This window comes from Schistocerca nitens, chromosome 1 (assembly GCF_023898315.1).
Source record: "Schistocerca nitens isolate TAMUIC-IGC-003100 chromosome 1, iqSchNite1.1, whole genome shotgun sequence".
Lineage (NCBI taxonomy): Eukaryota > Metazoa > Arthropoda > Insecta > Orthoptera > Acrididae > Schistocerca > Schistocerca nitens.
The window spans coordinates 468,857,991-468,882,402 of NC_064614.1; the positions used below are offsets into that span (position 1 = coordinate 468,857,991).

General features: G+C 40.6%; 1 protein-coding gene across 3 annotated transcripts in view; it reads right to left on the bottom strand.

Annotated features, from left to right (window-relative positions):
* LOC126236026 (uncharacterized) overlaps window positions 1-24,412 on the bottom strand; it is a 332,303-nt gene that overhangs the window by 66,541 nt on the left and 241,350 nt on the right. For all 3 annotated transcript variants that reach the window (XM_049945051.1, XM_049945069.1, XM_049945060.1), the window contains 3 exons: window positions 22,900-23,174; window positions 11,207-11,329; window positions 5,281-5,538 (listed from right to left, as the gene is read on the bottom strand). In XM_049945051.1, the coding sequence (XP_049801008.1) occupies window positions 5,281-5,538; window positions 11,207-11,329; window positions 22,900-23,174 (656 nt within the window). The remainder of the gene's footprint in view (window positions 1-5,280; window positions 5,539-11,206; window positions 11,330-22,899; window positions 23,175-24,412) is intronic.

Below are 24,412 nucleotides of genomic sequence, written 5' to 3' on the forward strand. Positions count from 1 at the left end.
AACATAATGAAGAACACAATATTTCTGGAAATTAACTACTATGAGCTGAGAAGGCTTGGGGCCCCTCACAAAAGTTTGTCTAGGGGCCTATGAAATCTATGAGTGGAACTGCTTACAGGAGGCATAACTTGATCCTCTCAGAAAGAACTCATATTCAAATGTAATTTACAAATGAGAAACTTTTTGTATAATTTTTTTTCCTTAAGCACACAATATAGATGGCATTAGCCCTACTGACTTTGTGTGGTTGTGCTGTAATGCAAATCATTTGTATATCCAAGCACATAACACAGTTCATACTATGAAGTGTTCGCTGCTTGCCCACTTTTTTAGCATTTTGACTATCTAGATTAGTGGTATATGAGGTCAACACTAATTTGTGGCCACATAAGCTATCAATGGGGCTTTAAATATTTAGTTTTTTTTTTTTTTTTTTTTTTTTTTTTTTTTTTTTTAAAATCCAGCATTTACATACAAGTATTCCATTACATTCATTTGATGAAATTGAAACTGTTCCTTGTTGATATTGACTCCACTGATAGTCACTATCTTATTGCCATATTTGCACAAATGTAGGCTGCATTTAAACTTTTGATATGAGGTTATAGTAAAAAGCAAATCTCAAATGTAGATTGCACTGCTAACTTTATGAGAAAGTTCAAGTAGGCAGTACTTTAAGTAGCATCTCTCTCCCTTCCCCTCTTCAACTCCTGAAAAACTACAGTTAACAGAACAGAAGAGCTCCGCCAAGGTGGCAGGCTGTCTAAACCTGACACATTAAGGTCAAGAGGAAAGTTACTCCTTTGGTTTGTAAGCAGTGATGGGAAAGAAACATGCTATAGTCCATTGAAAATGACTTGATAGTTAACATTTGTCACTTGCCATTGTGGTGTTGCCATATCAGCTGCCAGCTACCGCTTGGTTATAGGTAACTTTCTAACATGGCAACTCACTTCACAGATCCTGTTAATGTGTAATGCAGAGCAGTGTTGGAAGTGGCCACCACAAGATATGTCAAAAGTTTGAGATGTTGTGTCAGCAGCTGATTTTAAGTGACCAATGAACTGCAGCAAGAGATGTCTTTTGTAGCCCCGAATTTAAACTCATGTCATAAGCTAACCACAACATTATGATGTGTAATGCACCAGAAAGCAACGGTCAATAATCTGTGGAATAACTAAAATCACTTTGCTTTGTTCATGGATATTGAAGCTATCCTCTACGAGCAATTCAAGATGGAAAAAGTTCAGTTTCATTGTTGCAAGGAAGCTGTAACTCCTTGCTATCATTGGTTATCTAAAACTATCCTCTCATTGGCTACACAAGCTGCCATGTTACCAAACAATGAACAGTCCTCATTACCACTTGGTTTTAGACTATAGACAACACAGGCACAAAAGCAAATAAAAAAGTCAATACAAAGATTAAAATGATGTAGTAAGGAATTAGAAATAAAAAATCATTTATACTAATTAACTGAATAAAAATAATAAAGAATTTTGATTAGATTTAGAAGTTAAAAAATCATGACATTTGGTAAGATTCGAACATACAACCTTCAACATGGTGAGTTATTCCAATAGCCATTGTGCTAAAGTACAACACCAAGTCCATTTGTTATATTTTTTTACTGTATCACCCAGTCACAATGATGAATTGCAGCCTTCAAAAGCTTGGTTTCAGTTCATTTGTGAAGCTGATCTAAGCTGATCTTGATGATTATGATAAATGCATATGTGATACTGAATTGCTTGTTGTGTAGAAGTATCCAGTAGTGTTTCATTAGGGTTGTGTATGAAACATGTGTATTTCACAAGCATCACATATTATGAAATACAAAATGAACGTGCTAGACCCATGATTGTGGATTCAAACATATCAAGAAAGAATGCTGAACAAGGAATTGGAAGTGTACTGATCAATTGCTGTGGTGGTTTGGCAATGGTGAATGGTGGGCGTGTGACATTAAGAGCTCTGATTGGAGGAAATGAGGTCCAATACTTGAAGTGGCAACTATCAAGTAATTTTAAGCAAACTAGAATTACATAGCAAAATTTAAACTTCAAGTTATCAGCTACGCAAAGGAATGAGGAAAGTGGGAAGCTGGATGCAGATTTGATGTCAATGAAAAAAAAAAAAACATTCATTAGTGATGTGTAAGTGAAAGAAATTCTTAAATCGTTCAAATCCTCAGTGTGCATTTCTAGGACAAAATATCAAATATTCAGATGCATAAGAACACTTGCTTGATTTTTTAATTCAAAATAGAAATTGTGGATATGTCATTATGGTGGAAAAGATACAAATTGAAGGCTGAAAAATAACAAACAAAAGAAATGTATTACCCACAGTATTTCAAGTTTCATATGAATGGTTTTGTAATTTATGCAATGAAATAATTCATTGCAGACCTACAATTGTGCAAAAACTGCCTCAAGCATTGAAAACAGTTGAATATCTTTTCAGTGTTACATAAACCAACTTCAACACAAAAACTGTTATTTATTTTTCCAGATAGGGAACACAGACAAACACAGGTCTATTTTGATATGCCAAGCAGCACCACAGTAAATAACGTATGGGAATGTAGTGTGCAAATAGGTACATGTGGTGCTAAAAAGCAGCAGTGCACAGTGATGTTGAGCATTATGGCTGTTGGATAAAAATGGCCTCTGTATGTTGATTTTAATCAGAAAGCCCTGATCAAGGGAGAAAGCTTCCCAGCTGGTATCCTTGTAAGATCTCACAGCAGTGAATGGATGCCAGAGAAACTGGTTCTAGACTAGATTTCAGCAATGTGGAATAAACAGCAAAGAGACCTCCTTCTTGCAGAATTAGTGCTTGTGTTGGATAGTTTTTGCAGGCACAATGGTGATGGAGTGAAATAAAATATGAAAGAAGGAAACTTTGACCTAGTGATTGCTCCTGGTGTCATGACAACTGTGTTGCAGCCTTTGAATGTGTGTATCAGTCATCCATTCAAAGTTAGTATAAGACAATTCTGTACAGATTACGTTGATGCCAGGAGGCTGTTTGCATTGTGCTGTGTCAGAACTGTGCCATTGGAATTTGGCTGCTTGGTGATCAGTATAAGAAGAACTTGTCATGAATATTTTTTAAAAAACTGGGATTTCCAATAATCTTGATGGGACTGAAGATGATCTTCTTTATAACCGTGATTCTGAGCAGCATTCTGGATTGTCTAATGAGGATGAAGAATCAGATGCTGATGATTCTGTGAAGTGATTGTGCTTGATGTGGGCAAAACGGGTAGTCTTGTGTTAACCTGTCCCAATGTGTAATATTTCAGTGTGTTCAGATTTACTATACATATAATTATATATTTTTAGCAGAAGCCATAAAAATTTGTTGTTAGTCTGTTAAACGTTAGGTGAACTTTACCTCCATCTGTCTAAGCTAGATATTATTACAATTCTTCATGTATGTGGCTAGAGTGTTCATCTGTTAAAGGTATCATAAATCTGTATTTTCAACTACTAAAAATGTGGAAGCAGTCAACATTTCCAGATGTAAGTGAAAATCAGACAAAAATGGAAAAATTGACAGTGTTTTTAGTAGATAAAACAAAATGTGTAAGGTAAAATATATGCTTCTTTAGAAATAGCAGAACGGCTTTGACATATCTTTAATAATAAATCTGATTGATGCAGTAACTATTACATATTTTGTAGAAAAGAGTAGCTTCATCGAACACATCAAATTTAAACAATACCAAATTCAAACACGTATAACATTTCTGTGTTCTGGAACTTCATTTTTACGTACACTAGTTTCTTTTTACAGGCTTGTAGATGTGTTGAACACATTTTTGTCTGGCTGGCTGTGCTGAAACAGCTGTTGATACCAACTGAGGTTATTTGATTTATATCAGAACATCATATGCATGCACCAATCAGAAATCATTTGCATGCACCACACTGTTGTTCTTCAGAAAATGAACAAGTTGAACAACAAGTTGATGCAGTTTTGTAAAATAAAGTCACTTTTCTTTTTTTTAAGAACAGCTACCATATTAAGTCTTTCAACCCCCTAGATACATGTACATACCATTTTGAAATTGACATTTATGATCTGAGAGGGCAGAAAACCTCAATTACAGGTTGCACTGTGATTTTTCAAACCAAAATTTAGAAAATAAGTGTGACCTTTATTTGCACAAATACAGTATGTGCCATGAGTAAATGTTTCCAGTTCCCATGCTGTCCCTATTCATCTCTCTGTATGATTACAAGCATTTGTTTCCCCAGTCAGTCTTTACCTCATGTGTAATAGCTTCAAGTTACAAATTTCTTGATTTAGTCATTAGCTTGTGTGTGTATTCTTTTACATTTGTCTGCTGTAGTTGTTTTGAGACTTTAATGATTGTTGTAAAATGCAAATTATAACGGCCAAAAATTTAAGATTACTAAAATTCTCCAGTCTGTTGCACCGAGGTCTTCTGGAATTTGTTAGATAAGCAAAGTTATATCCCCATTTATGGAGGACATCGTCATTCGGGGTTGTGGTTTGGAGGAAATGGCAGCTTACCGTAGACTCACAGCATAATAGCCTTGAGAATTTTATTAATTATGTCTTTTCCTGAATATGTAGCATTTAACACCATGTCTACAAACCATGCTTAAGTTCAATTTTTCACATAAATATCAGAATTAAATTCTTTGATTTAATTCCAGTTTATTATTATTATAGAAAGAAGTTGAGTTGTTATGTCTCAGCCTTTGTTACTTGGATCTCCAATGCCACAAACAGCTCATTCTACAGCATGGTGTTATCCCACCAGCATATTCCTATTACATTTATATATTTTCATTACTTACAACATCTTAGTTTGTTACATTAGAACCTGCACTTCATTCTTCTTTAGTCCTTTTACCTTCCCAGTATTGAAATAAGTGATGTTAACAATAAACTTCATTATTTATAGTATCATTATTTCTATCAAATGTATGTCATTAATGCAAATTGATAACGAAAATCCCCAGTATTTATCTTGAGTGGCCTTCCAAAAGTTTCCAACTGGCCCAGTCATAATACACAAACAGAAAAACCTAAGTAGTGTATTACCTTTGAGCGGTTTTGTTCCATTAAGTCAGTTGATAGCCATTTGATCTGAACAGTCATAAAGTCAGAATAATTGGCAACTCATTCACAAAAAATTAATCAGTTTCACACATAAAATATTACTAAATTGGGCAGAAAACATCCCAATTAAAAATATAGGAGCCAACTGATGTTCCGGCATGCCATAAGATTCTTTACCTTGACAAGTCTTCCAGTCTGGACCAAGCATGAATCCCATGGGGCACAAACAAAAGGCATTGCCTAATGTGTTCAGACAGCCATGTGAACAACCAGCTTTCCCACTAGCACATTCATCTTCATCTTCACATGTATGGTTGTCACTAGAAAGTCTTGTACCTGGCAGAGCTTCACAAGAACATTTGTAACTGCCCCATTCATTGTGACAAAGATCTTGACAAGGTCCATGACCATTACGCAGCAAGCATTCATTTACATCTGTAATAACATATGCACCTAAAATAAGTAAAGAATAGATATGCCAGATAATGATGTAAAAATGTTTCTTGTGAAGCAAAAATCTGTAACATCTGCACATTATTATACAACACTGTGCATTTTTAAGTAACAATATACAGTCTATAAGCTACAAAACTTCTTATTTATCATTGTACAAACTTTTTGCACATGTTTTTCTTGCATACCAAGCAAAAACTTAAGTCAGACATGATTGTCAAAAATAATTGAAGCACAAGTTGATTCTTTATTCATGAGCCACCAATAGACGAACATCAAAATCACAGCTGATTTTTATTTATTTATTTATTTTACACATTTAGTTCCATTGGACGAAATTGACGAGCAAACCTCCGAGGTCATGGAATATGCCAGTAGATGAAATTACAAGATAAAACTATTAGCAGATAAAATAAAGTGTTTGCGAAGCCAAAAAATGATGAGCCATAAATTTATATAAACACAATAAACAATACAATGCAGGAATCAACTTAATTTTTCGAGGAACTTCTCAACAGAATAGGAGTGACCCATGAGGAAACTCTTCAATTTCAATTTGACAGCGCATGGATTACTGCTGAGATTTTTGAATGCAGGTGGTAGCTTATTGAAAATGGATGCAGCAGTACACTGCACACCTTTTTGCACAAGAGTCAAGGATGTGCGATCCAAATGCAGATTGGATTTCTGCTAACTCTTGGGAATAAGCTGGCATTGTTAACAGGAAATGATAGTAAAGAATGTGTATATTGAGAGGGCAATGTCAGAGTACCGAGACTAATGAACAGGGATTGACAAGAGTTTTGTGAACTTAACATCACTTATTGCTTGAACTGCCCATTTCTGAGCAAAAAATATCTTTTGAGAATGGGAAGAGTTACCCCAAAATATAATACCATACATCATAAGCAAATGAAAATAAGCAAAGTATTATAAAATTTTATAATACCATTTCTGCTGTCTGAATGGTATGTGAAGTAAGTAATACTTCAACACAAAAAGTAGCCTTTTCATGTCGAACTATCACTTACTTCACATACCTTTCAGATAGTAAAAATGATAGGTACAGGAATTAAATAAGAAATTTGAGTCTTTATTTTTATGAATTTTTACAGTAGTTGTTTTGTCAGTGGAGTTGACAGGACAGGAAAAGTGAATGAAAATATCAAGTACTGTCAAGATATATAGCAGTTTGGGAGAAGGAAAAATCATTTAAAACTTCTGATTAGTTTAGGTACAAGCACAAAGAGGATGGCAGAAGGAAATATAAGTTAATAAATGAGAAGAAGGAGGAGGGGAAGGAGTAACAGTCTGGTTAAAAATCTAAGACTCACTTGGCCCAGTTGATAGCACCCTGTTAGGGTTAAAATGAAAACTTCAATTGTAGTGAAAGCAGAAAGAATGGATCCTGGAATGGTGGAACTAGTAGAAGAAGCAATGCAAGAAAAAATCCACAATGTATCTGATTTGCGACAAGTGGTGAAGAGGCCAATGTCTCTTCACCAGAAGTGTGGCTGGAAATGCATTCCTTGGAGCTAAAAATCCAGATTAGTATCTTTATGAGACTTGTTCCCCTAATTCAACAAGCAAACAGCAATTGTGTTGCACTTTGCAAGAGATTTTGTAAGAGATTTCAGAGGAAATGGAAAGTAGGCATTCAGATCCTGAAGGCCTATGATACTGTGCAAAGTATGATTTGGAGCATTCTGAAACAGGCCTTAAACAACAAACCCATAGAATCAAACACAGAGACATAAATTACCTAGCCACTTTTAATGTAAATTCACTTGTAAATACAGGAACTCTTAAAACTTTAATAAAATTTCTAGAGGAAAAAATCTAATGATAACAGCACTGCAAGAAACAGAACTTACTGTTGAACATCCTTTCGGTTCACAAGGATTCAGAACATTTCAGCGAAATTCAGGAAAAAGATTTATGAAGAATGTACCCCACTTTGGAACAGGTTACATTGCAAACAAAAACATATTCACACAGTAATAGAATTTCAATCAATTAATGAAAGAATTTTCACACTAACATTTAAATCATTGAACAAAGTTAATACAATTTTAAATACACATACACCAACAAATGAGAAAAATGTAACACAGGAAAAACAAACATGAATTTTTTGGCAAAATGTGTCAAAAACCCTAGATCACATTCCATAAGGAAAAAACACAGTATTACTATTTAGAGACTTTAATGCACAAGTTGGCAGAGAATATCAGCACAGATTAATAGTAGAAAAATTGCATGCTCATAAACCAACTGACATAAATGGGGAAAATTGCCTAAGCCTTTGCATCCAGCATAACATAGTACTAAAATCTACATTCTTCAGAAAACTTCTTAGAAAAACAAGCTACAAGGGTATCATTAAATCCGATTTATTGTGAAAAACAACTTAGAGATACTCATTGTAAAAGTTGCCAAGAGTGCTTGTTTAAATTCAGACCACCACTTATTATCATTAAATTCAAAATTAGTTCAATATTTCAAAAAACAAAAGGACCAATACCAATCTAGAAAGTTTGATACACAGAATTTATCTTGAGAAAATTATTACAAAATGCAGTTGGAAAAAAGGATACCTAAATGTTCAGAACAATTTCAAAAAGATGTTATTCAGACTGCAGAAGAAACTGCTACTCTTAAAAAGAAAGGGAAACATGTCCAGTGGAATGATGATTATGATGAGATAATTATAAAGAATCAACAAGCTTGGAATATCTTGAATGCAAACAAAATGGTAAGAACAGAAAAAATATAACAAGCAAGAAAACATGCATCAAAAGGTCTCCAAAAGATCAGAGCACAACATATAAAAGATCAATTAATGTCATCTGAGTCACATTTAAGCACAACAACAAAAAGAACTTTTATAAAACATTAGAGAACTTAACAGACAATAAAATTAACTTCAAATATGAACTGAACTGAAATTATACCTGGTTGACAACTCCAACACCATGGAAGAACTTACAAATGAGTGAGTGGTTGGATGTTTTGCAGAGAGAGGGAGGGAGGGAGAGAAAGAGAAAGAGACAGAGAGTGAGTGAGAGTGAGAGAGAGAGAGAGAGAGAGAGAGAGAGAGAGAGAGAGAGAGAGATTGCAAATAGTTAACTATAGATCACTGTATGGAAAAAATTAAGACAATTATCTTAATGTTGAGCTTGCAGCTTTCCCAACCATGCATGCTGCAAAACAGAGACCTGTTTCAAAATGGACTATAACTGTCTGAACTGGATGTGAATCTATTCAGTGGTGGTGGATCCCCATGTTCTGGCTGTCTTCATGGCTACTGTGATGTTCAAATGGAGTTACTTTTGCATTGGAAGCCCTGATCATTATTGAGCAGTTCAGGACTACATGTGAATGACATGGACAATGCCTCTGCACTTTTGTCTCCACTTTTGTCTCCCAAGTGTGTGAAAATCATCATCTATTTCACAGATGACTTCTGACAAGCAATGCAGGATTGAGAACAGGCCAGAGTAGTGCTTCAGTAACTTTTATGATAGCCAGACCTTGTGCACAAGATGTAGGAACCTATATTAGGTCATCTGGGTTGTAGCTTATAGGTCAGTTTACTGTGTGCATTTGCTGTTTGCAGTCACAGTCTTGCTGAGAAAATTTATTGTGAGCTGTAGGCCCAGAGACAGAACAATTTACTCTTACGTTGACAAGATGGCAGAAAGAAATATAAACAGATATCAAGTTTTACGTTTTGATTGGAGAAATTTCGGAAATAAGACATTTTGAATGAAAAGTATTCTGGATGAATTGATTCACTGGATCTTAGTGCATATGAATACACACATTGTGGAATTTCTGGATACAGAAAAAAGGCCAACAGCCTTGCCGCTGTGGTAACACTAGTTCCTGTCAGATCAGCAAAGTTAAGCAAAGTTGGGCTTGGCTAGCATTTGGATAAGTGACCGTTCAGGTATCCTGAGAATTGTTGGCAAGTGTGGTGCACTCAGCCCTTGTGAGGCCAATGAAGAAGTAGCAGCTCTGATCATGAAAACTGAGAACAGCCAGGAGAGTGACGTGCTGACCACATGCCCTCTCATATCGACATCCAGTGATGGCTATCAGCTGACAATGACATGGCGGTCAGTTGCTACTGTCAGCTTTTCCAAGGCCTGTTCAGATATAGCAACAGACTTAGAAAATGAATGGACAGAAAAAAATCTTGAAAGTTCACAGAAATGATAATTGTTGTTTGAAAATAATAGAAAACTGAAAATTAGTAGAAGACTGCAGTGATGAATTTCCAACAAGTATCAACTTGTGTGATACATCTGAATGAAAAACATCATTGGTCAGCTACTAATATAGAAGCAGCTACCATAATCCAAAGTCATCTGTTGCATGGAGTGGTGGGTTGTGAAACCGATACTGTGTATCGTAACTTGCTGATAATCGATATTACCAAACCACTATACTGGAACCCAGTACCAATTGCCGGTCATCTCTAATAACTTCCAAGGGCAACAAAAATTTTATTTTCAGTATTATACATAACTATTAACTGAATTTAAAAATTTCACATGCAGTTATAATCTAATCATTAAGATGTTGTTAGAAACTGTGTCTAACTTGAGGCAGCATAACTGATGGTGCACAAATACCCAGATTCTGTTCATTCTGTATTTGAGAATGAGAGCACTTAGTGACTTCCAACTAACATTACACGTAATTCCAAATCATTGTGAAACCTTTTGCTCTCTGACATGCTTCACACAATTATAAAAGGAACAAAGTGTATCGCTTACTAGATATCCATTGTTCATGCAGTCAAACTTCAGCATCAGGCATGACATTTTAATTTATTGCATCTTTCTTACTAATTCTATTCACAATACACTTTCCACACAATATCTATATATATCATTGAATGTATCTGCAAAATTATATCACTGAATGATACATGGGTCAAGATATGTGGCCTCATAAATATTGAGATGCATGAAATATTGAGATACATGAAAAACTAGATTTTGCTTAAAATGAAGCACAAATTGCACAGACTGTATTCATTCAGCGGTTCTTAATGAGGACATTTAATGGCTTCCAATAAACTTAAAGCATACTTTCAAACCTTTCCTAAATTTCTTCTCTCTTACATGCAATCAGATACCTGAACCTTTTTTGTAAATGGGAGTTCCATTCCTTAAAGAATTAGCTATTTACTGGTACTAAATAATATCATAACGTTGTAACTGCAATCAAGACATTGTCAACGGAAACTCTGAAGTTTAGCTTTGTGAAAAAATAGGCTGACAGGTCAAAAAGTAGTTGGGATAGCATTAAGAAGAAATCTGCAGTAGACTCAAAATAGAACACCATTGTTAATATGTACAGAAATAGTATCAGACACAGAACACCACAGAGCAAAAACGAAACTCTGAATTTTGATCACAAGGTCAAGCAAAGTTCAAGCAGAGAAAAACATCTTGGTTTTAAAGACCATGAGTGCAGTAAAGGTGTCCATAAAAGAGCTGATTGTGATAAAAGAAACAGAGACTTAGACAGTTCCATAAATTGTTGGTGTAGTTATTAACAAATCTTGTACAATTAATGTGCAAGTATGAAAGATAGTCACTAAAGAATTATTGAGATATACTGGTATATATATGACCTATGCAGCTCTTCTGATCATCCCCTAGCCTCAGTCCAGGAGGACATAGACATCTGTACGTCCCAGCAGTATTCTGGCACTTGTGTTCACATCCTCCATTCGAAGTTGCACATTCATCAATGTCTGAAAAAATAAGTTCCATTCAGTAGCTTGCAACATAAGTAATAGATATACATTTGGTCATCAACAATAAACACAGAATTTAAAGACTGCACATTGCTAGTGGCATTATTAATGAGTGTATTTCAATAAGGACATCCCAGATATAAAATTACAAAAATTATATAAAAATTTATTTATAATTTACAAACTGACATGCACAATCAAGTTGAAACAAAATACATTATTAGGGGATGTTTCACATTACATCAGTTTCTTGTGGAGTACGCAACTACTCCTCAAATTGTTTCCATTTGTTTCTGTTCTGCTTACGTGACTCATTTGGAGCTTGAGATTTTGATGTAATTTTCCCTTCTGAACTCACAACTTCAGAAGTGAATTAACATTGTAATTGTAGGATTAGAAATTAATTTCATGGTGTATCTACCACTAACAAATAACAGGAATGACTATATACAATGATGTTTTAAATTACTCTAGATTTCTAAAAGTTACCTGTATAAATATTCACATGTTTTTAGAGATTCTAAATTTACTATTGACATATTTTATATTTACATTGAATTTAAATTCTTGATTTACTAATTGTTATGGATTTCTAAAGGCTTGCTACACAGAAACAGTCGTCTGCTTTTTCAGTGGCCTGTAATGCATAAAATCATTTAATAACCCACTCCTTCTGGGACATGTGGAGGCATGTTGGCCCCTGATGGAATTGACCTTGCGGATTAATAATGGCATACAGCATGTTGGCCATCCTGGATTAATCCTTCCTCACAGCGTTAAAGTGTCTCAAAAGACACACACTATAGCTTGTCTTGCAAGATATGTACTGTATTTGCTTCTCATCTTGTGTCATTTCATCTTGCTGTTGCCTAGCTCCATTTTACTCTCCCCTCCTCTTCCTCTCCTACTATGACTTTAATTGTAGCTGAAAAATGACCTTTTCTTGGCATTTATCTATTTATTGATTTTCTTTTCTTCTTTCTAATCCAAAATTTTTTATGTCCTGATATTTTTCCTGTGGTAGTTTTTTCACCCTTACTCATCTGTTTACTTATTTTTTCAGTGTTCTGTATTTTGCAGGTCCTGACAACGTTTTTTTTTCCTTTTTTCCTGCTCATCCAGTTGTGGCATTGATGGTCATATCGACCATGAACACCAATGATCTTTGACTGAGATCGTACATTCAAGCCGCCATGTTATTCTAGGAGTCTGCATTTATGTCTCTTGCTATGTACACGTGTATAACTATTGTGGAAATATATATTTATGTGCAGATATCTGTATGACTGTTTGTTCAGTATACCTCTACACACATCATGTTCCCATACTGGTGACGCCAAAGTCTGCATGTCTTCTGTGACTACCGTGCCGCGTGTTTTAGCATCAACAAGTTATGTGCACGTCGCCATGGCCGCCTCACCCAACACTTTGTTCGAAGATTTGGAAGCTTAACAGCAATCGCCAGACCTTTTCATTCTTTCGCCATCGACCTGTTCTACATTAATTCACAGCGATTCACGATCTCCAGCCACGTTAACCTCAAACTTTGTCGCTCTACAATGATCAAGTGCTACACTGCTAACACAAACAATGGACTCGGGTTTCATGTCACCAGAATGTGCTCGCCAATGTGTGAAGTTTGAAGTGAACAATACTCAGAACTGTGTACCTACCGATCAATCGTATAATGCTCAAAGCGAACTTACACATAATTTGACTCTAAACGGGCCGCAACGACAGTTACTGTGGTACCACAGTTACTGTGGCGCCACCATGACCACAAAACACACCCAGCCACTATCAACCATGACCTGGTCTGGTTTTGCCTCATTTGCAAAATAATGGCCCAGTTTACAGGACTCCAACGCTTACCGCGCAACCACCCATTCCCACAATACCGACCGTGTCAGCTGCGTGGTGTTTTCACGACACATCAAGGACAATGCAATCAGCAGTTGCTACAGACGTTTTTGCCATAAACACACCCGCGCCTACCACACTGGCTTGCTGTATAGCCTCTCCTGTCACAGACCAGACAGTTTTCCAAGAGACACCGAAGCTGCATTCGTTCCCACCTTCAAGTCATCTGCCGAAGCTGCCACCTTTATACGAGGACAACCCAGTGTCATAGTTTGCGCTTGTCAAGCATCTTTTCGAGTTGCATCACGTGTCTGATGACAACTCTAAATTCCTGTGTCTCATCATGCACCTCCATGATCATTCAGACTTAACTTGCGATCTACTCCTCTCACCACCACCTCCATCAAGATATGAGTTTTCAAAGACGATGATCATTGAACAACTCGCCTGCTCACCACAAGAATTAATCATCAAGATCTTGTACAAGGGACACCTGGTGGACCGAACCCCATCACAACTCTGGTGCCGCCTTCTGTGTGCCACCTTCTGTTACTTGTGAGTGAGCATACCATGCCAGACATCACTCTTTGGATGGTGTGGCCTGCCAAGCTGCCTACTGACCCACAGATGCACCTGCTACCGCACTCCTTCGAGTCAATCGGTTCTCGTCTCCACATTGCAGACCAACTGTATTCATTGCTACGACAATGCCAGCCAGCTCACTACTCACCGCTAGTTGGCACAACTGCTCTGGCTTACCGACTGTCTGCTGGCAGAGGCAGGGCTCGCTCTGCCTCCATGCCTTCTACATCACCTCACAGCATCCATTCACTCTCCCCATGCAACATACGTGCCACTACACATGCCAGAACAAATCGACGAGGACAAGCCTCCTCTGCTGCTGCAGTTACCACCACCACCACATCCGGCTCATCTGTACTGCTGGTACCACAAGATTTTTGGTGAGGATGCTAAGAAGTGCCAGTTACCTTGCCAGCACCCAAATGCTGACCGCAGGACCTAAACGACACCGAGTCCTGTGGGGAACCTCACGGGCATCCTCATACATTGCACTCCGTCCACTAATCCACCCTGCTGAGCAGTCATTTGTACGTGACTGACATTTCATCACAGCTCACTTTCCTAGTACACACTGGTGCTGACGTGTCTATAATACCTACATCGATGGCTCCCCCAATCTTTTCACTGACAAGGTCACTTCTACGAGCTGTCAAGGCATCAACATTACAAACCTCAGGCTCTGTCAAAGTTACGGTGCTCCTATCTTATTCTCTGTGTTTTCCGTGAACTTTCTACATTTCTGACGTTGATGAACCAATTCTCAGTATGTATTTTTTGTCCCATTACAAACTCTCTCTGAATGTAGTTCATGGCTCAGTGCTGCACCATCCCACTAACACTCAGATACTGTGCTCCCGCACTTATATTCCCCGCTCTGCTTCTTTCACGACATGTGAGTTAGTGCGCAAGTGCTCCACCCTCGTGAGTGACATTGTGACCTGAGTAACTAAATACTGTTAGAATACAACTTGGTGGCACAACTCTGCTGGGACAATGATGAGCTGAAACAATGCATCACACACACCTACAATGAGCTCGTCGCGGCTCGTAACTCACTGCTAAAACTGCAGTCCACAGTTCTGCCACCTAATTGAGCCTCTCCAGCTGACACCAGCTCAGACACTCATCTGGTTAGTCCAAACACATTAATTTCGTGTGATGATTCATGTCCGGTATACTCCACACCTGCCAAGTTCAGTGTCTTGTGTTTCAAACAGTGCTTCTAATGACAGTGGCGCTCGTGACATGACCACACACAATGCGCAAGCAGCCACCCCGCATGTTGATAAGCATTCCCCCTCTCTTGTGCACCAGCCACGTGAGTTGGTGGCCATCGCTGTTTCACGTGCAACGCCAACGCCGCTCTCACTTGTGCCAGTTATCAAGTGCAAGGTTGACTGCAGACACTCACTGCGCATTCCAACCTGCTCCATGATGCGCGCGCAACTGCCCTCTCCACACAAGTGCATGCCGCGCTCACATACTAGGCATGTGACTTTCGAGCTGCCCTTTCACACTCACGCTAACGGCCACGGCTCGTCGCGCCCTACTTGTCCAAAACCCTCACATCAGGACAATGATCAGTCTCATATCTCGTGTGCAGTTCTCAGCTTCTTCCGTCAGTGACAGAATGACACACAAGTTGCCACTGCCGGCCCTCCTATTAGGCACAAGGTTAGACTCCTCAACCCTATTAAGTTGCACACGGCCCAGCAGCAAATTAATGAACTTTTGGAGGCAGGTATCCTGCAACCGTCAGACAGCAACTGGTCTTCACCAATTCACCTTGGCCTCAAACACAACGGTTCTTTCCTAATGTGCTGTGATTACAGATGCCTAAACACTCGTATCGTCGTGGACAATTACCCCATGCCTAACATACATGATTTCACTCATATGTTATCGGGCGCTACAATCTTCAGTGTTATTGACTGTAAACATGCCTACCACCAGGTTCCTGTAGTGCCGGAAGACATCCCTAAAACAGCTATTATCATGCTGCTTGATTTGTTCCAATACAACTTCATGCCATTCAGCCTGAAAAACGTGGCGCAAATGTGGCAGTGATTCATTGACTCCATCTTATGACAGTTAGAGTTTTGCTTTGCATATCTGGATGACATACTCATCTTCAGCAAGTCGGCTGAGGAACATAAAAAACATTTATCCGTGGTCCTCCAGACCTTGATCTCCAAAGGCATCGAGGTCAACAAAGACAAATTCCAATTGCGTCAGCCTTCTGTCACTTTCTTGGGTTACACCGTCTCCACTGATGGAATACAACCTCTCAAGTCTCGCTTGCAGGCCATCACGTCAGTGCCGCCCCCTGCTACTTACAAAGAACTCCAATGTTTCCGGGGCACAATAAATCACTACTGCCGCCATCTGCCCTCTTATGGCACCATGCAGGCCCTGCTGACAGACTCGCTGTCGGGTAAGCAGACTTCAGGACTCAAACGCGTTCGCTGGCCTGCACCTATTCTGGAGGCCTTCAATGCACTAAAGACTTCTTTAGCTCATGCCATGACGCTTGCCCACCCTGATCCCTCAGCTGAGTTGTTCATCACTGTGCATTCCAATGACTTAGCGGTGGGAGCGGTACTACAGCAATGCAAGGCAGACACGGTTTCCCCTCTTCATTTCTTCTCTAAAAAACCATCAACAGCTCAGAAGAAACACTCCACATTCGATAGAGAACTCCTTGTGGTCTACGAGGCCATTAAACAGTTCCACCGCGACGTGGAAGGTTGCTTGTTCTTCATCCTCACGTATCACAAACCACTCACAGACACTTTCTGCAATCCCCCCCGAGGACCCACCCCGTCAGCGTTTCCGCCACTTTGATCTAGTCTCCCAATTCACAACCAATGTTCGCTACATCAAAGGCATGGACAAAATCACCGCAGATTTTTTCTCGCAGCTCAATACTATTTTGTGCATAATAGACTTATCCAACCTGGCCGCCCTACAAGCTTCAGACGAAGAATCACAAGCTCTCCTCGCGGACCCTCAAACATCCCTTGTGTTTACCAAAGCTAAATTCCCCAGCATTGTGGATGAGGTGTGGTGCGACTCTTCTACCAGTACCTTATGCCCGTTGCTCGCGCCCCCCTGCACTGGCAGGCCTTTGACATGCTGCATAACCTCGCTCCCCCTGGTGTCCACACCACTACAAGGCTCATCTCCGAGCATTTCATTTGGACAAATATAAAATGGGACTTTCAGACCTGGGCACACAGCTGCGCCCCCTGTCAATGCAACATTATCAGCTGCCACACCACCCCACCACTGTGCAGGTTCAACATTCCCCCAGGACGATTTCACCATGTAAATATCGATCTTATCGGTCCCCTTCCACCATCGGATGGCCACAGGTACATTCTATCCACAATCGACCGCATGTCCTGCTGGATAAAGGCAGTTCCTTTACTTAACATTACGGCCGAGACCGTGGCCAAGGGTTTCATCAACTCATGGATTGCTAGGTTCGGTTGTCAGACCACCATCACCACCGACCAAGGTCGGCAGTTTGAGTCTTCCCTGTTCACCATTTTATGTAACATCTGCAGCATAAGGAAAATTCATACTACAGCCTACCACCTACAAAGCAACAGGAAGTCCTCTGTCGGGTCAATACAACTTTTGACATCATCAGAAAAGACTCTCCCCAAACTGTTTCTTTACACTGATTCAAACAAGCATTCGTGGACCCCGATGCCCCCTTGCTGGCTCAGTCAGATTCTTCTAATGAGTCTCCCGCCAGTCTCTCTCCCACTGTGGAGTCTGACAATGTTTTTCCTCAGGCCACCACACCAATTTTTTCACCCGAAGCCTCCCCGTCGCCATTCGTGGGTTTCTTGGATGCATCAACCTCCATTCCTTGTGCAGGTTTCGCAGCTACCTCACTGACTACAGAGGCACCCTCTCCCATAGTCACCCTGCTCTGCAACGTACCCGCACAACGTGTGGATGACATTTCAGTGGTAACTCTTGATGATTGAGTTCTCATTCTACTCACAGACACCGTGACCTCACCACCCAACGACCAGCTAAACTTCAGTGTTGCGCATAGCCTCACCCTCCCTCATGAGTGCGACCCGACGACAATCCGTGCCTTCATCTCACTGGTCAGCTCGGTTAGCATCAAGCTCAACACTTTTCTTTCCATTGTCTCAAAATTGCCAACTGCCTTAACAGGCATTTGTAGCTTCTTTGATTTCAAGGCATCACCTGTTGCTGGCATTTCATTACTGATTTCACAACTGTTGCTGGCATTTCATTTCTTATCTCACTAGTCTTCTGATAAAATAGAAATGTGTTAGTGTGTATGAGACTTGCAGCCATCACTTCACACCAGAATCAAAGTAGCAGTTAAAGCTCTGAGCCTTTGGCAGTACATAAAAAATGTGAAACTGATCTCATCTGCTGAAGAGAATGTGGACAATGCTTTCTGGGATGCAAAATAATGTTTTACTTTGTGCTGTGAACAACATTAATTGGTGAAAATTACAGTCATCTTCTGGACCAAATGGATGAAAACTTCATCTAATGAGGCACGGATTGGAACAAACAAAAAGATTGAGAGTTGAATCTTGTTTCAGATTAACAGAAATCTTCACAAAGCCTCCATGACAATTAAGCAAAAATTTAAGTCATACATGTTAACCAGAAAGAGAGTTAATTGTGTAAGAAGTATCAGTAGTTTTAGAAAAATGTAAAACGGCAAGGAGACAAAATGACTGGACAGTACTTACTTTCCAGAGGTTAAATTCTAATACTATTCATAGAAACATTTAAAAGTAGGAAAATCAAACAATGGAAACTCCAAGTAGGAATATCAACAATGTAGGAAAAGACACATTAACTTGCAGACAGGAACAATTAAAAAATATTTACATAAAGCTTTCTGCCACAGCTTTTGTCAGTAAAAGAGAGACACACACCATGCATACACACAAGTGAGTACATCTCACTTACACATGACTGCCAACTCCAGCATCTTGGGCCAGAATGCAGCTATCACACGGTATGCAAGTAGCAATCTGGAGGGGGTGGGGAAGGGGAAGGGATAGTAGTGTATGGGTGAGGAGAGAGACAAACACTGTCAGTTGTAGTGTGCAGGGAGTAGAACGCCAACAGGTGCATTATTAGGAGGTTGTAGGGCAGGGAGGTGGGGAAAAAAGGAGAGAAGCAGGGAAAGGTGGGCAGATGTATTGGCAGAGGGCGGTACATAAACAGGGTGGGAGATGAGAATGAGGAAGAGATGGTAGGAGAGAGGGATGGAAGCTATTGGGTGGAAAGTGTGGGAACAGTACGTTAGTGTAGGTTGATACCAGGATAATTACAGGAACGGAGAATGTGTTGTAAGGATAACTTCCATCTGCGCAGTTCAGAAAAGCTGGTGGTGGAGGGAAGGGTCCAAATGGTGGACATCTGGTTGATAGTCATACAAATAAAAAAAAGCTGTGCAAATATTGCAGCAGACCAGGTAAATTTCATGGTCACTTTCACAGACAACCTAGCCCCTGATAGGGTAAGATAAACTTGTGATAGGACTTGAATAGGAAGTACTAGGTGGATGGATTGGGCAGGTTTTGTTCCTGGGTCCTTCAGATGGATGTGATTCTTGTGGCAAGGGGCTGGGATTGAGAATGGCATAGGGATGGACTAGGATGTGTTGGGTGGGCAATGGAACACCACTTTAGGAGGGGTGGAAAGTAACTCGGGTAGGATGCCTCTCATTTCAGGGCATGATGATAGATACTCAAAGCCCTGGCAAAGGATGTGGTTCAATTTTCCCAGTCTGGGGTGGTACTGGGTGATGAAGGTGGGTGGGTGTTGTGTGATGTCCTTAGGTTAGTTAGGTTTAAGTAGTTCTAAGTTCTAGGGGACTGATGACCATAGATGTTAAGTCCCATAGTGCTCAGAGCCATTTGAACCATTTTTTTGATGAAGTGGGACATTCCTTTGAGTCTGGTTGTTTGGGGTGGGTGGGAGGATTGGGGGTGTGAGAACAAAGGGCTTGGGGGACCTGTATGCAGATTAAATCTGGGAGATAGTGCCTGTCTGTCAAAGCATTGGTGAGACCCTCAGCATACTGAGTATGTGAGTTTTTGTCACCACTGATATGCCATCCCCAGTTGGCCAGGCTGCATGGAAGTGATTTTTGGTGTGAAAGGGACAACAGTTGTCAAAATGCTGGTACTGTTGGTGGTTGGTGGGTTTAATGTGGACAAAGGTGTGGATGGAGCCATCAGAGAGGAGGAGGAGGTCAACATCCAGGAAGGTGGCATGCTGGGTTGAGGAGGACCACGTGAAGTGGATAGGAGAGAAGGTGTTAAGGTTGTGAAGGATGATATACAAAAATTTAAGTCAGACATATTAACCAGAAAGGGAGATGGTAGCATAAGAAGGATCAGTAGTTTTAGAAAACTGTAAAAAGATGAGGAGACAGAATGACTGGACAATACTTACTTTCCAGATGCTAAATTCTAATATTATTGATAAAAACATTTAAAAGTAGAAAAATGAAACAATGGAAACTGCAGGTAGGACAATCAACATTGCAGGAAAAGACAGATTGCTACTTACCATAAAGAAGACACATTAAGTTGCAGACTGGAACAATTAAAAGACACTTACATAAAACTTTCTGCCACAGCCTTCATCAGTAAAAGAAAGACACACACCTTTCATATACACAAGCAAGCGCTCCTCACGCACATATGACTGCCAACTCCAGCATTTCGGGTTGGAATGCAACTATCACATGGGATGCAAGCAGCAGTCTGGTGGGGGTAGGGAAGGGGAAGAGATAGTAGTGTACATGTGGGGAGAGAGACAAACACTGCCTGGTGGAGTGTGCAGGGACTAGAATGTAAACAGGTGCAACGTTAGGAGGTTGTGGGGCAGGGAAGTTGGGAAAGAAGAAGCAAGGATCATATCCCTGTGGAAGAGCCAGGTGCAAAACCTGCCCAATCCACCCACCCAGCAATTCCTATTCCAGTCCTCTCACAGGTTTATCCTACCCCATCAGGGGCAGGGACACCTGTGAAAGCAGCCATGTCATTTACCAGCTCTGCTGCAACCATTACACAGCTTCTTAAATCGGTATGACTACCAACCAGCTGTCCACCAGGATGAACAGCCACTGCCAAATTGTTTCCAAGAGAAAAGTAGACCATACACAATCATACAACTGAACATAACACACTTGATTTCAGTGACTGCTTCACTAATCAAGCCATCTGCATTCATCCCTCCACCACCAGCTTTTCTGAACTGCGCAGATGGAAGTTATCCTTACAACACATTCTCCGTTCCTGTAATTATCCTGGCATCAACCTACACTAATGTACTGTCCCCACACCCTCCACCCAATAGTTTCCATCCCCCTGTCCTATCATCTCCTCCTCAGTCTCATCTCTCACCCTGTTTATTTTCTGCCCTCTGCCATTGCATCCACCTATCTTTCCCCACTCCCTTCCTTTTTTCCCCACCTCCCTGCCCCACAATGTCATAACGCTGCACATGCAGGCATTCTAGTCCCTGATTACTCCACCAGGCAGCATTCATCTGTCTTTTCAATCATACATTACTATCCCTTCCCCTTCACCGCCTCCTCGAGACTGCTGCTTGCATCCCATGTGATTAATTGCATTCCAGCCTCAGTTGCTGGAGTTGGTGGTCATGTTTGCTTAAGGTGTCTTTGCTTGTTAGTGTGAATGATGTGTGTCTCTCTTTGACTGATGAAGGCAGTGGCCACAAGCTTTGCATAAATGTCTTTTAATTATTCCTGTCTGCAAATTAATGTGTCTTCTTTATGGTGAGTAGCAACCTATCTTTTCCTACATTGTTAAAAGCAGAACAGAACTGTTACTTCCTTCCTCATGGAAGAGATTAGGCTTGGGATGGTGGAGAAGGAGGAGTAGGTCACTCAGATACAAGACTGAGAGGAAGCCTTTAGGGACAAAAGGAGACAAACTTAGGTAATATTTTTTCTACTTTAATACATCAGCATTGGTGGAATATTGCCTCCTGAAAGCAAGAGATGGCCAGCCATTCTGTCTTCATGTACTGATCAGGAAGGCAAGTCTGCAAATTATTTTGTATAGTAAAATGGTAAACTGTTAGAGAGTGCAGATCAAGTTTTTCACCCACAAAATTCATTCTATGATTAATGTTGATTTACTCATAGAATCAAACTTGGTTTTTTCTTGTGATATTTTTGAAGTAGCTATAGTCCTTTTTGAGCTATTAGCAATTGATGCAATGTTCCTTACAACTCTGGATACTGTGGTGGAACAAGCATCCCATTACCATCTTAGTATTGCATCTATCTTCTTCAGAATTGTGTATGATCAGTCTTTCAGGTGACAAAACAGACAAAAAGTCACCTGGACAATATTTGGGTATTCAGTGTTCCATTTGACAAAATGTTAGACAACTTTATCGGCAGCTTGAGGGAAAGAATTACTAGTCTGTATGGCCAAGCAAATGGATTCAGTAATGAATAGAGACATATATATGATTTCTTTTTTTTTTCTTGACCAAATGTTATGGAACCCTGTCAACCACTTGAGGGCATGAGCTTTAGTGGTATGCATGTTAAATCATATGAATCCATTCATGGAATTGGGTGTACTGCCAGTGGTCTGCATCTTACCAACAAAATATATTGATGTCATAACTCAGCATCAAAATATTGTATTGGTCAGATGAAGACCACGGGCAGTACACACGATTCCACAAGATAACACCAAATCACTGGGAAAGTCTAACAAATTACAGCTGACTCCAGTTCAGAGCTCAACCAGTATTGTACAACAAAGTGCTGATAATTCTAGTTTATTTGCACTTGAGGCTGATAAATGATTTCTTAGCAGTCTAAAAAGGATATCACACATATTTTTGTTTTCATTATTTCCCCACATATTCCAGTTTAGAGTTAATAACTGCAAAATTGTTTCAATGCTGTGCATTCATTAGTCTGAGAAATAGGCTGTGTCATCCTGATCAACTAGTTCACATAATTTGAATACACTATTCATTTTGATCATCATTTACAATCATAATTTGGTTAGTTATACACAGTAAGTGTGGCAAGATGAAAATAATTGCTGTACCTTTGCAGACAGTTCCGTTCAATGTGAATCCTTTGAAACAGAGGCATGTAGGCTTCCCTGCTGCTTCCACACACATTTGATCACAACCTCCTTTGTTATTGTCACAGAAATTTGTACCACTCTCATGTACTTTAAGTGGTAAACACTTTGGTACATTACCTACCCATCTACGATTGACACACAACAATTTACTCTTGCTGTGCTGTGCTAAGCGATAACCAAATTTGCATCGATACTCTGCAAACAGTAGGTCCTTAACATTAGAGGTGGATAACCTAAAAGTAAGAAAACCAAAATTATTCCACATCTATGATCATAAGAGTTAATAATACTTAGTCATATATATATACACTCCTGGAAATGGAAAAAAGAACACATTGACACCGGTGTGTCAGACCCACCATACTTGCTCCGGACACTGCGAGAGGGCTGTACAAGCAATGATCACACGCACGGCACAGCGGACACACCAGGAACCGCAGTGTTGGCCGTCGAATGGCGCTAGCTGCGCAGCATTTGTGCACCGCCGCCGTCAGTGTCAGCCAGTTTGCCATGGCATACGGAGCTCCATCGCAGTCTTTAACACTGGTAGCATGCCGCGACAGCGTGGACGTGAACCGTATGTGCAGTTGACGGACTTTGAGCGAGGGTGTATAGTGGGCATGCGGGAGGCCGGGTGGACGTACCGCCGAATTGCTCAACACGTGGGGCGTGAGGTCTCCACAGTACATCGATGTTGTCGCCAGTGGTCGGCGGAAGGTGCACGTGCCCGTCGACCTGGGACCGGACCGCAGCGACGCACGGATGCACGCCAAGACCGTAGGATCCTACGCAGTGCCGTAGGGGACCGCACCGCCACTTCCCAGCAAATTAGGGACACTGTTGCTCCTGGGGTATCGGCGAGGACCATTCGCAACCGTCTCCATGAAGCTGGGCTACGGTCCCGCACACCGTTAGGCCGTCTTCCGCTCACGCCCCAACATCGTGCAGCCCGCCTCCAGTGGTGTCGCGACAGGTGTGAATGGAGGGACGAATGGAGACGTGTCGTCTTCAGCGATGAGAGTCGCTTCTGCCTTGGTGCCAATGATGGTCGTATGCGTGTTTGGCACCGTGCAGGTGAGTGCCACAATCAGGACTGCATACGACCGAGGCACACAGGGCCAACACCCGGCATCATGGTGTGGGGAGCGATCTCCTACACTGGCCGTACACCACTGGTGATCGTCGAGGGGACACTGAATAGTGCACGGTACATCCAAACCGTCATCGAACCCATCGTTCTACCATTCCTAGACCGGCAAGGGAACTTGCTGTTCCAACAGGACAATGCACGTCCGCATGTATCCCGTGCCACCCAACGTGCTCTAGAAGGTGTAAGTCAACTACCCTGGCCAGCAAGATCTCCGGATCTGTCCCCCATTGAGCATGTTTGGGACTGGATGAAGCGTCGTCTCACACGGTCTGCACGTCCAGCACGAACGCTGGTCCAACTGAGGCGCCAGGTGGAAATGGC